Here is a 12,790-nt window from a genome sequence, read left to right as displayed (position 1 = left end):
CTTTCCCTCGATCCTGACTAGTCTCCCAGTCCATGTCGCTGCAAACCATCCGCACAGCATAATGCTGTCACCACCATGATTCACTGTAGGGAGGGTGCCAGGTTTCCTCCAGAAGTGATGCTTGGGTTTCACCAGACCAGAAAATCTTGTTTCTCATGGTCTGAGAGTCCTTTAGGTGCCATTTGGCAAACCTCAGCCGGGCTGTCATGTGCCTTTTACTGAGGAGTGGCTTCCGTCTAGCCACTCTACCATAAAGGCTTGATTGGTGGAGTGCTGCAGAGATGGTTATCCTTCTGGATGGTTCTCCCATCTCCACAGAGGAACTCTGGAGCTCTGTCAGAGTGACCATCGGGTTCTTGGTCACCTTCCTGACTAAGGCCCAACTCTAGGAAGAGTCTTGGTGGTTCCAAAGTTCTTCCATTTAAGAATGATGGAGGCCACTGTGTTCTTCGGGGACCTTCAATGCAGCATACATGTTTTGTTACCCTTCCCCAGATCTGTCCCTGTCTCGGAGCTCTATGAACAATTCCTTCTACCTCATGGCTTGGTTTTTGCTCTGACATGCACTGTTAACTGTGGCACCTTATATAGACAGGTGTGTGCCTTTCCAAATCATGTCCAATCAATTGATTTTACCACAGTTGGACTCCAATCAAGTTGTAGAAACATCTCAAGGATGATCAATTGAAACAGGATGCACCTGAGCTCAATTTCAATGCTCATAGCAAAGGGTCTGAATACTTATGTAAATTAGGTATTTCTGTTTTTTATTTTTAATACATCAGCAAAATATTTTTTAAAACTGTTTTCGCTTCATCATTATGGGTTATTGTGTTTAGATTGAGGACAAAAAAATATTGAATCCATTTTAGAATAAGGCTGTAGCAATAGAATACTTTCTGAATGCAGTGTATATTAGTTTGGATTTCAGGCTACGACTTTATATAAAAAGAAGTGTATCAATGCCTCTCAACAAGATCAATGAATAAATTGATCAAGTTTATTGTTACTTCCTTATTTGAGAGCGAATCACACTACTTCACTATAATATCTTTCTTTGAAAATAGGAATATGCATTTTAAAGTATTATGACTATGTTAATGTATATATTTAATTTGTAGCATGCCTCATTCTTTTGTTAAAACATACATTTTAGTTTATCATAGCAAATATTACCAAAAAGTGATACCCTACATGACGATGTTAGTTGATGTAGCATATATGAGGATGTATAGATGTGAAATACAGTATATACAGTGCCTTGCGAAAGTATTCGCCCCCCTTGAACTTTGCGACCTTTTGCCACATTTCAGTCTTCAAACATAAAGATATAAAACTATATTTTTTTGTGAAGAATCAACAACAAGTGGGACACAATCATGAAGTGGAACGACATTTATTGGATATTTCAAACTTTTTTAACAAATCAAAAACTTAAAAATTGGGCGTGCAAAATTATTCAGCCCCTTTACTTTCAGTGCAGCAAACTCTCTCCAGAAGCTCAGTGAGGATCTCTGAATGATCCAATGTTGACCTAAATGACTAATGATGATAAATACAATCCACCTGTGTGTAATCAAGTCTCCATATAAATGCACCTGCACTGTGATAGTCTCAGAGGTCCGTTAAAAGTGCAGAGAGCATCATGAAGAATAAGGAACACACCAGGCAGGTCCGAGATACTGTTGTGAAGAAGTTTAAAGCCGGATTTGGATACAAAAAGATTTCCCAAGCTTTAAACATCCCAAGGAGCACTGTGCAAGCGATAATATTGAAATGGAAGGAGTATCAGACCACTGCAAATCTACCAAGGCCTGACCGTCCCTCTAAACTTTCAGCTCATACAAGGAGAAGACTGATCAGAGATGCAGCCAAGAGGCCCATGATCACTCTGGATGAACTGCAGAGATCTACAGCTGAGGTGGGAGACTCTGTCCATAGGACAACAATCAGTCGTATATTGCACAAATCTGGCCTTTATGGAAGAGTGGCAAGAAGAAAGCCATTTCTTAAAGATATCCATAAAAAGTGTTGTTTAAAGTTTGCCACAAGCCATCTGGGAGACACACCAAACATGTGGAAGAAGGTGCACTGGTCAGATGAAACCAAAATGGAACTTTTTGGCAACAATGCAAAACGTTATGTTTGGCGTAAAAGCAACACAGCTGAACACACCATCCCCACTGTCAAACATGGTGGTGGCAGCATCATGGTTTGGGCCTGCTTTTCTTCAGCAGGGACAGGGAAGATGGTTAAAATTGATGGGAAGATGGATGGAGCCAAATACAGGACCATTCTGGAAGAAAACCTGATGGAGTCTGCAAAAGACCTGAGACTGGGACGGAGATTTGTCTTTCAACAAGACAATGATCCAAAACATAAAGCAAAATCTACAATGGAATGGTTCAAAAATAAACATATCCAGGTGTTAGAATGGCCAAGTCAAAGTCCAGACCAAGTCAAAATCCAATCGAGAATCTGTGGAAAGAACTGAAAACTGCTGTTCACAAATGCTCTCCATCCAACCTCACTGAGCTCGAGCTGTTTTGCAAGGAGGAATGGGAAAAAATGTCAGTCTCTCGATGTGCAAAACTGATAGAGACATACCCCAAGCGACTTACAGCTGTAATCGCAGCAAAAGGTGGCGCTACAAAGTATTAACTTAAGGGGGCTGAATAATTTTGCACGCCCAATTTTTCAGTTTTTGATTTGTTAAAAAAGTTTGAAATATCCAATAAATGTCGTTCCACTTCATGATTGTGTCCCACTTGTTGTTGATTCTTCACAAAAAAATACAGTTTTATATCTTTATGTTTGAAGCCTGAAATGTGGCAAAAGGTCGCAAAGTTCAAGGGGGCCGAATACTTTCGCAAGGCACTGTATATTATATTGGCCATCTATGGCATTACCATTTCCCTGAAACCAATGTTGTACTGTTTTTTTCCCCCCTCTCTATTGTCATTTCATGCTGATGAAGGCCAGGGATCTCGTCCAAATATCAATGGTAAATAAAAACTATACTACCTCAAGAGAACTATATCATACAACATATAGAGCATTGCAAACATGATATGACCAGATATGACTGTACAAAACTGTACTACATATATTTTGGGGCGGCTGTCCAAAACCCAATCTTCAGCTCTTTTTCAATGACCTCTTAGAAAAATGGTGCTACCTTTTTGGTTGTAAATGTACAGTATATAGGACAGCTTATAAAAACTGTACGGCATATATAGAGCTTTACAAATATAAATGACCAAAGTTGCACCATCCAAAGAAACCCCTCGGTAACATGTTCTATGAGGCATACACATAATGACTTCTAAGGGAATTTATAATGAGTTATATTACATGTTATGGTGCATTATAACACTTATTTTAAGTTGTTAGAACAACTCTTACAGAGATGACATGGCAGAATGTATATGTGCTGTACTGTGTCTGTGTGGCTTTCTCCTCACTAATGGAAAGCAATATAGGCTGGCATGCCTATAGGATGTTAGACAACAACATATTCATATGGAAATATTTGAAGGGCCTGGTCTGTAGGCTCTACAAGTTAAATATTATTATTATTATTATTATTATTACTACATCCCCAGAGGAGGTGTTGCCCTTCTTCCTGTCAATAATCTAATCATAAAGGAAAACTAGAGCAGATTGTCTTAGTTGTTCAGAGATTCATTGTCATGAAAGAGGCATTGTAAATGATTGTAAGAAATATCTTCCATTTCTTTCATTCTTCATCTCAATTCGGTAGCCTATTGTCATCCCGACCCACCTCTGTATCTTACCATTCTTTGTTCTCATCATGATCTCTGTTCTACTTTTACTTGTCCTTTACACTTGTTCTGTGCAGTAAATGGGTTTGGCTGTTCAAACACCTCATGCAACTGATGCTGAGAGTGTATATTATGTCCCCTCTGCTGATTTACAGAACTCTCATGCATTGTGTGGATGCGTGCGTGCGTGCCTGCGGATACTACATATTTTGTAAAGATGGCTAGTGTTGCACATATTTAGAGCTTGTGTCATTTCATTTATAGTTGAAACTTTAAATTGTATTCTTTTCAAGGGATAATTTAAATTCTGTCATGATACTGGCAGTTCTTAGATATCACCAATCTGTTAGCCATTGCTAAAACCAGGTTCAGCAAACAGTCGATTTATCTTTCTCCCTCCAGCCTCCTCCTGCTATCTACGACAAACAGCTGGATGAGAGAGAACACTCTATCGATGAATGGAAAGGTAAACATGTCATATTCCTTTATAGTTACTAATTCTATTGCTATGGATGCCTCTTTTGGGAGTATCTCTGAATAAGGTAGGATCTCTGAATAAAAGCTAAATTATTTGTAAGTTGTAACGTTTGTGTTCTCTAGGGAGACAATTCCCAACTTACATTCACTACTTTTCTCTATTCTCTTGTGTATCTAGTTACCTACTGTAGAAGCTTGTCAACAATTAAGTATTCCTATCTGTTTTCTATTTGTTTATGTTTACTAACTTTGTATATTAACATTTCCAATGACCTTGTAGCCTTTCCATTGTAATTAGACTTACAACAAGAGACAGCTAAAGCAGAGAATAGATTTCTGTGCTGGTATTTTAATGTTTTTTCCTCCCCTTTTCTTTTGGTCTCTCCCTCTCCTTTCTCTCTCTCATGCTCACTCTCTCTCTCTTTTCAGAACTAATCTACAAAGAGGTGATGAACTTTGAGGAGAGGACGAAGAACGGGGTGGTGAAGGGACAACCCTCTCCCTCAGGTACTCTCAGTGCATAACCTAGTCCCTCTGTAAGTTGATTTAATAATACTGTATAATCACTGGGGTCTTCTTGTAACAGAAATCCATCTGTGCGTTGACCCATGCGTCTTTGTCTCCCATCTTGTTTTCCCGAGACAAATATAATTGATAGGCTACATAAGTGTTATATCTGTAGGAATTTGTAGCTGAGTAATTATATCTGTATGTAAAAGTATCCATCTAAACCAGGGGTGGGCAACTCCAGTACTAGAGGGTGTGATTAGTGTCACACTTTTTCTCCATCCCTATCCAACACAGCTGATTTTCAATTGCATTATAATCTGAAGATCATGATTAGGTGATTATTTGAGTCAGGTGTGTTAGCTGGGGCAAAACTGTGACACCAATCAGGCCCTCGGGGACTGGAATTGCCCACCCCTGATCTAAACTGTAGATTTGGTCATTTTTGACCAAACTTGCATGTTTTGTGTATGTTTAGTGATTCATCTTTAATTGAATGGTATTACTGTATGCAATTAAGTGTTAAGAAAGATATCCGTGACTCCACTCTATATTGAGTAACAGAGCAGTGTTAATGTGGATTGATTAAAAAGGTTGCTATCCACCTACTCTCTGCAAATATCATGTAGGCTGTTTTTTTTCTTCACATCTGTGTACGCACTGTCACATATCATGATTTAAGGCTGGGGTCCTTGGTCCATACTCTTCTAGATAGCACTAGAACTCATCTCATTTTCAGTAAAAAATAAAATATTGGAGTGTTTACCAAAGCGGCAGCTGCGTGTCATTCACCTGTATGGCCACTGTGGAGCAGTGTGGAATCATGATGGCACAGTATTGGTAACATTATTATGGCGTCCATCCAGAGTCTAGTGTTGCTGAGAGAGGAAAACAACTTGCCTGTTTTCTGGATGTATCTACAGAGGGAACCCCTTACATGCCTGTTATGGGCTCTTGGACAGTGATAAGGCTAAACTGCTACCTTGGGATTGATTTAATACACAGTGTGATACTGTAGCTCTCTCCCTTCACTGTCTCTCATCTCTCTACCTCTCTCTGTCTCCCTTCCTCTCTAGAACTCTGCAATTAAGCAGATGGGTATTCCTAGTGCTGAGGACAGACACAGTGCAGCTGAAGAGCCCCAGATGGCAATATTTCACAGCAGTAGTAGTACCAGGCTCTAAAGCACTGCCTTTCAGCACCACTTGGCTCAGGGCTTACATAGATGGATAGCATTAGAGTAAGCATGTTATTCTGTTATTGGACACAATCAATGTATGAACCCATAAATGGTGATTTTGCCTCCTTGTTTTATTGGAGGTCAGATTAAATGTATTCCACTGTCCTATAATCACGTGCCTCCCACTGCTACAGACACAAACAGGAGATTAATGGTCTGCCTACATATCACCGCACCATTGGCATGCTCTGGACCGAGAGGGATCGTTTTAGCAAGCCTTAGCAAACTCACTTTTTTCTCTTAACTGGCTTGTTACATTTACATTTTAGTAGACAGATACAGAGCGACTTACTGTAGTGAGTGCATACATTTTTCATACTTGTCCCCCATTGGGAATCGAACCCACAACTCTGGTGTTGCAAGTGTCATGCTTTACCAAGTGAGCCACACATGTCCAGGTACATCTTTTGTATCTGGTCATCTTTCTCATTCTTCGCAGTCTGATGCTTTGTCTAGGACAAAGACTTGAGATTTGCTAGCTACCTACGATAGTTTAACGCCACAGATTCAACAGGAAGCTTAAATGTCTGCTCCGGGAAGATAGGAGCATACAAAGAAATAAAACTGTTCTATTGCTATGGGAGCATAGGGCTTTTACAAGAACCAAACAACTGTTGTGTTCCTACTTGCTTAAATATTTGTATCTTTAGTTTAAAATTCTGCTCTTTAACTTGGTCAGTTTCCCAAACTCGGTCCTAGGGCCCCTCATCTATTTGTTTTCTGCTAATGTTTTTAGACAACCATGTCATAGGGGGCAAGGGGTTACCCATTATGCCATACCATGTTATGCTGGTGTCAATTCCAGCCCGGGAAAACAGAACGAGCTCAATCCGATTTTAATCTACAAGAAATTATAGATAGGGCTATTTCATTTAACTTCAGAGCAAATGGCTCTATCTAATCCTCTAAAGGAAAGATTAATGAGGACCTCTTGAGTTCTGCATATTACAATAAGATGTCTTATGGCTTATGGGGCGGTATGAGCCACAGTCTAGGGGGTTATTGTCCTTTTTAAGAAAAACAGAATGGGTCTTCTGGGTCTGGGGCAGTTTCTGACTAGAAAGGATTTCATTGTATATTGAGCTGAGCCTAGGGGATAGTTTAGAGGAGAATGCTTTATAAGATTCAATAGGGAAGCCATCAGGCCCAGGAGCTTTACTGCTCTGCATGGACTGGATTGCCAGAGTAGCTTCATCATCACTTATTGAGGCATCCATGTTAGTTTGTTCATCTGAGATGAGACAGGGGATGTCCAGATTGTCTAGAAATGCATGCATACGAGATGTGTCAGGAAGAGCCACTGACGAGTAAAGAGCAGAGTAGAATTGCTTAAATTGATTGTTGATTTATTTGGGATTGGTAGAAGTTAAATCAGCTGCAACACACATTTCAGGTATGGTGCTGCTAGCAGCGGATTGTCGAAGCTGGTGAGATAACAACTTGCCAGCTTTCTCACCGTGTTCATAAAATGTCTGCCTCGACTTAAACAGAAGCTGCTCCGCTTGTTCAGTGGAAATATTGTCAAATTCCGATTGGTGTAGCAGTCTCTTTGTAGAGTTCAGGAATCGGAGAAGAGGCATATCTGTTGTCCACATCTAGAATGAGTTGAGATCGCTCCGATAAGCGTTTAGTGCGCTGTTTATTGTCATACGCTGTGTATGAAATAATTTGGCCCCTTAGATATGCTTTTAACGACTCCCACACAGTAGAGTGAGACACGTCAGGAGTGCACTATAATACACTGCTCAAAAAAATAAAGGGAACACTTAAACAACACAATGTAACTCCAAGTCAATCACACTTCTGTGAAATCAAACTGTCCACTTGGGAAGCAACACTGATTTCACATGCTGTTGTGCAAATGGAATAGACAACAGGTGGAAATTATAGGCAATTAGCAAGACACCCCCAATAGAGGAGTGGTTCTGCAGGTGGTGACCACAGACCACTTCTCAGTTCCTATGCTTTCTGGCTGATGTTTTGGTCACTTTTGAATGCTGGCGGTGCTTTCACTCTAGTGGTAGCATGAGACTGAGTCTACAACCCACACAAGTGGCCCAGGTAGTGCAGCTCATCGAGGATGGCACATCAATGCGAGCTGTGGCAAGAAGGTTTGCTGTGTCTGTCAGCGTAGTGTCCAGAGCATGGAGGCGCTACCAGGAGACAGGCCAGTACATCAGGAGACGTGGAGGAGGCCAACAACCCAGCGGCAGGACCGCTACCTCTGCCTTTGTGCAAGGAGGAGCAGGAGGAACACTGCCAGAGCCCTGCAAAATGACCTCCAGCAGGCCACAAATGTGCATGTGTCTGCTCAAACGGTCAGAAACAGACTCCATGAGGGTGGTTTGAGGGCCCAATGTCCACAGGTGGGGGTTGTGCTTACAGCCCAACACCGTGCAGGACGTTTGGCATTTGCCAGAGAACACCAAGATTGGCAAATTCGCCACTAGCGCCCTGTGCTCTTCACAGATGAAAGCAGGTTCACACTGAGCACATGTGACAGATTCTGGAGACGCCGTGGAGCACGTTCTGCTGCCTGCAACATCCTCCAGCATGACCGGTTTGGCGGTGGGTCAGTCATGGTGTGGGGTGGCATTTCTTTGGGGGGCCGCACAGCCCTCCATGTGCTCGCCAGAGGTAGCCTGACTGCCATTAGGTACCGAGATGAGATCCTCAGACCCCTTGTGAGACCATATGCTGGTGCGGTTGGCCCTGGATTTCTCCTAATGCAAGACAATGCTAGACCTCATGTAGCTGGAGTGTGTCAGCAGTTCCTGCAAGAGGAAGGCATTGATGCTATGGACTGGCCCGCCCGTTCGCCAGACCTGAATCCAATTGAGCACATCTGGGACATCATGTCTCGCTCCATCCACCAAAGCCACGTTGCACCACAGACTGTCCAGGAGTTGGTGGATGCTTTAGTCCAGGTCTGGGAGGAGATCCCTCAGAAGACCATCCGCCACCTCATCAGGAGCATGCCCAGGCGTTGTAGGGAGGTCATACATGCACGTGGAGGCCACACACACTACTGAGCCTCATTTTGACTTGTTTTAAGGACATTACATCAAAGTTGGATCAGCCTGTAGTGTGGTTTTCCACTTAAATTTTCAGTGTGACTCCATGTCCAGACCTCCATGGGTTGATAAATTTGATTTCCATTGATAATTTTTGTGTGATTTTGTTGTCAGCACATTCAACTATGTAAAGAAAAAAGTATTTAATAAGAATATTTCATTCATTCAGATCTAGGATGTGTTATTTTAGTGTTCCCTTTATTTTTTTGAGCAGTGTATAAATAAAATGTAAAAAACTGCTAAAAACAACAAAATACCCAGAAGAAAACCTTGGACCCCCATGCTTGCCTTACCTCTGTTGGAAGGCTGCATCTACCTCTCCTAGACTAGAGCAAAATACTACCATGTTAAACCGAACCTCAGTAGAGCTCTATCTAGGGTGAACACAATCAAGTTTACACATAGGGAAGGGATTCTATAGGGAACCACCTCGGTTACCTTATGTATCTTATGCAATATACATATTTGAAGGATAATAAAAATATATATTTAAAAAAAGGAGGCATATATCCCCCAACCCCATCCACTTGGGATGACTTTAAAAAATCTATTTTTTTTAAATGATTGGAAAACAAACCCAGTATAATTCAACATTTGTATAAATGTAACCCTCGGTTAAACATCCTAACAAGCCAGAACACCGACAAACGTTTATTAATCTTAAAAGCATAACTGTCTACTCACCAAACTCTTGCTTACAAGATGAAACTTAAGACAAACAGGACTGCCTATTGAAAGACATTTGCCTCAAATATATTTATATTGTATTAGAAATGGTCTGGCTACTATCCATACTGTGTACCTACAGTGCATTCAAATACTGTACTGTACTATACTGTCCTGTAGCCTAAGCATGTCTGTATGTTTGCAGAAATTCATCACCATCTAGTGATAAAAAGTTGCACATGAATGCTGAAATGTCACCCTGGTCTGTAATGTTTCCAAAGACAGGTAGGTAGATAGGGAACTACATCTTTTAACATAAAAGTATTACATTCTTATTATTACACTAATGTGATATTATTGTATTTAAGGAGATAGCCGACAGAGTACCCCAGCCTTAACTCGCCTCTCACCTATCTGGTGACACACTGTGATGTGTTTGTATGTAGGGTTCTGGGTGTACTATTTGGTTGTGTTGTGACCGAGTGTCCAGTTTTTGTGTGGGGTTATGTGTCACAATAAGGGTTGTGACTGACTGAGAATGTCCGGTAGTGTCTGTGGCAGGGCTGGGGTCAATTCCATTAAAATTCCAGTCAATTCAGAAGGCAAACGGAATTCCAATTCCACATTTTTCTAATTGAAAAGCACTGAAGTAAAATTGGAATTGGAATTTCAGTGTACTTCCTTAGTTCCTCTTAGTTCGTTGTAACCCGGCTGTCTGTTGATTCCCTCAGCACAGGTGCAGCCGTGAACAGCAGTGGTGAGAGCCTCCCTTCCCCCTCCGTCAACGATATCTCCTCCATGTCCACCGACCAGACCCTGGCCTCAGACACTGACAGCAGCCTGGAGACCTCCGCAGGACACCTGGGGTGTTGCAGGTGACTAGCAGCCTGCCTGCGCAACCCAATGTTCTTCAGAAGGTGAAACGCAATGTCCAAACAACCAACCAACCCACCAAAACCTGAAAAAAAACAAAGATTATTCAAAATAAAAAAAGTATCATATTAAAAGGGATTTAAGAAAACGTAAAGAATAATGATTGTGAAAGTTAAGCTTGCATTTTCATTCAAAAAGAAAAAACAATGAAATATGAACTTCTTGTTACTTTACTTATACACCCCATCCCCCCCAAAAAAATATGGCACCATTAAAAAAAATTTAAAAAATACTGAGACAGTCATCTTTCTGTGAAGTGTAAATTGACTGGCTGCTGGTAACCCAAATTCCTTGCAGGTGCCTGTGCTTCAGTCGATGTGGCAAAGTGGGCCCTTTTCATACATTACTGTACAGCAATATTCACTGCTCAAAAAATAAAGGGAACACTAAAATAACACATCCTAGATCTGAATGAATGACATTCTTATTAAATACTTTTTTCTTTACATAGTTGAATGTGCTGACAACAAAATCACACAAAAATTATCAATAGAAATCAAATTTATCAACCCATGGAGGTCTGGATTTGGAGTCACACTCAAAATTAAAGTGGAAAACCACACTACAGGCTGATCCAACTTTGATGTAATGTCCTTAAAACAAATCAAAATGAGGCTCAGTAGTGTGTGTGTGGCCTCCACGTGCCTGTATGACCTCCCTACAACGCCTGGGCATGCTCCTGATGAGGTGGCGGATGGTCTCCTGAGGGATCTCTTCCCAGACCTGGACTAAAGCATCCTCCAACTCCTGGACATGGATGGATGGAGCGAGACATGATGTCCCAGATGTGCTCAATTGGATTCAGGTCAGGCGAACGGGCGGGCCAGTCCATAGCATCAATGCCTTCCTCTTGCAGGAACTGCTGACACACTCCAGCCACATGAGGTCTAGCATTGTCTTGCATTAGAAGGAACCCAGGGCTAACCACACCAGCATATGGTCTCACAAGGGGTCTGAGGATCTCATCTCGGTACCTAATGGCAGTCAGGCTACCTCTGGCGAGCACATGGAGGGCTGTGCGGCCCCCCAAAGAAATGCCACCCCACACCATGACTGACCCACCGCCAAACCGGTCATGCTGGAGGATGTTGCAGGCAGCAGAACGTTCTCCACGGCGTCTCCAGACTGTCACGTGCTCAGTGTTTTTTATGGGGTGTCTTGCTAAATGGCTATAATTTCCACCTGTTGTCTATTCCATTTGCACAACAGCATGTGAAATGTATTGTCAATCAGTGTTGCTTCCTAAGTGGACAGTTTGATTTCACAGAAGTGTGATTGACTTGGAGTTACATTGTGTTGTTTAAGTGTTCCCTTTATTTTTTTGAGCAGTGTATAAACCTCCATTCACTTTCCCCTATGTGACTGTATTACTATGTTTTAATAACCTCTAGGTTTGGTCCTTGGGTTTGTCTCTTGTGTGGGTGACAAATTGGTGTGTTTTCATGTGATTATTTCCGGAGGTGTTAGTGCTAGTGCTCGACACTGCATAGCACCCCCGCCCTTTGTAAATATGTAATTCTGTACAGCTGTGTGAGACACAGACAGACAGACAGACAGACAGACAGACAGACAGACAGGCAGGCAGACAGGCAGGCAGACAGGCAGACAGGCAGGCAGGCAGGCAGGCAGGCAGGCAGGCAGGCAGGCAGTACTGGATGTTCTTCTATAGCACACCTTGCCACATGACATCACCACCTTGACCCCTGACATTTGACCCCTAACCTTTCACCTTAGTTTGACCCCTTGCCTTTTAGTCCTGCTGCATGATTACAAAAGCTAACACAAATTATATGATAAATTACAACTATAAATACTTTTGTTTATAATACCATTTAACGTAATTGAACTTCTTTTCAACCATATTGGTGACAAAACCTGTGGATGGGGAGCTTCGGTTGATGATGGATATATAAATATACATACAGTGTGTGATCTTCTGCAGGAGCAGGGCTGAGCAGGTTTGGGTTCAATTCAGTCAATTCTGAATGTCAACTGAAATTCCAATTCCACATTTCTCATGGAAATGCATTTTTTATTTTTTTATTTTATCTTTATTTAACTAGGCAAGTCAGTTAAGAACAAATTCTTATTTTCAATGACGTCCTAGG

At 41.6% G+C, this 12,790-nt stretch overlaps 1 protein-coding gene across 8 annotated transcripts in view; it reads left to right on the top strand.

Moving 5' to 3' along the window:
- The window catches only part of LOC110523975 (mitogen-activated protein kinase 10), an 83,445-nt gene extending 72,281 nt beyond the window's left edge, over positions 1-11,164 (top strand). For 3 of the 8 annotated variants that reach the window (XM_021603180.2, XM_021603184.2, XM_021603191.2), the window contains 4 exons: positions 2,978-3,004; positions 4,188-4,251; positions 4,692-4,769; positions 10,486-11,164. In XM_021603180.2, the coding sequence (XP_021458855.2) occupies positions 2,978-3,004; positions 4,188-4,251; positions 4,692-4,769; positions 10,486-10,628 (312 nt within the window). In that variant the 3' untranslated portion in view covers positions 10,629-11,164. Of the gene's footprint in view, positions 1-2,977; positions 3,005-4,187; positions 4,252-4,691; positions 4,799-10,480 lie in introns of all 8 variants that reach the window. The other 5 variants (XM_021603188.2, XM_021603187.2, XM_021603186.2 and 2 more) reach the window with 5 other exon arrangements.
- The last annotated feature ends 1,626 nt before the right edge of the window (positions 11,165-12,790 follow it).

Source organism: Oncorhynchus mykiss, chromosome 5, assembly GCF_013265735.2.
Source record: "Oncorhynchus mykiss isolate Arlee chromosome 5, USDA_OmykA_1.1, whole genome shotgun sequence".
NCBI classification, from domain to species: Eukaryota; Metazoa; Chordata; class Actinopteri; order Salmoniformes; family Salmonidae; genus Oncorhynchus; species Oncorhynchus mykiss.
Note: the sequence above shows the minus strand (reverse complement) of the source record. Positions and strands in the feature narration are given on the sequence as shown.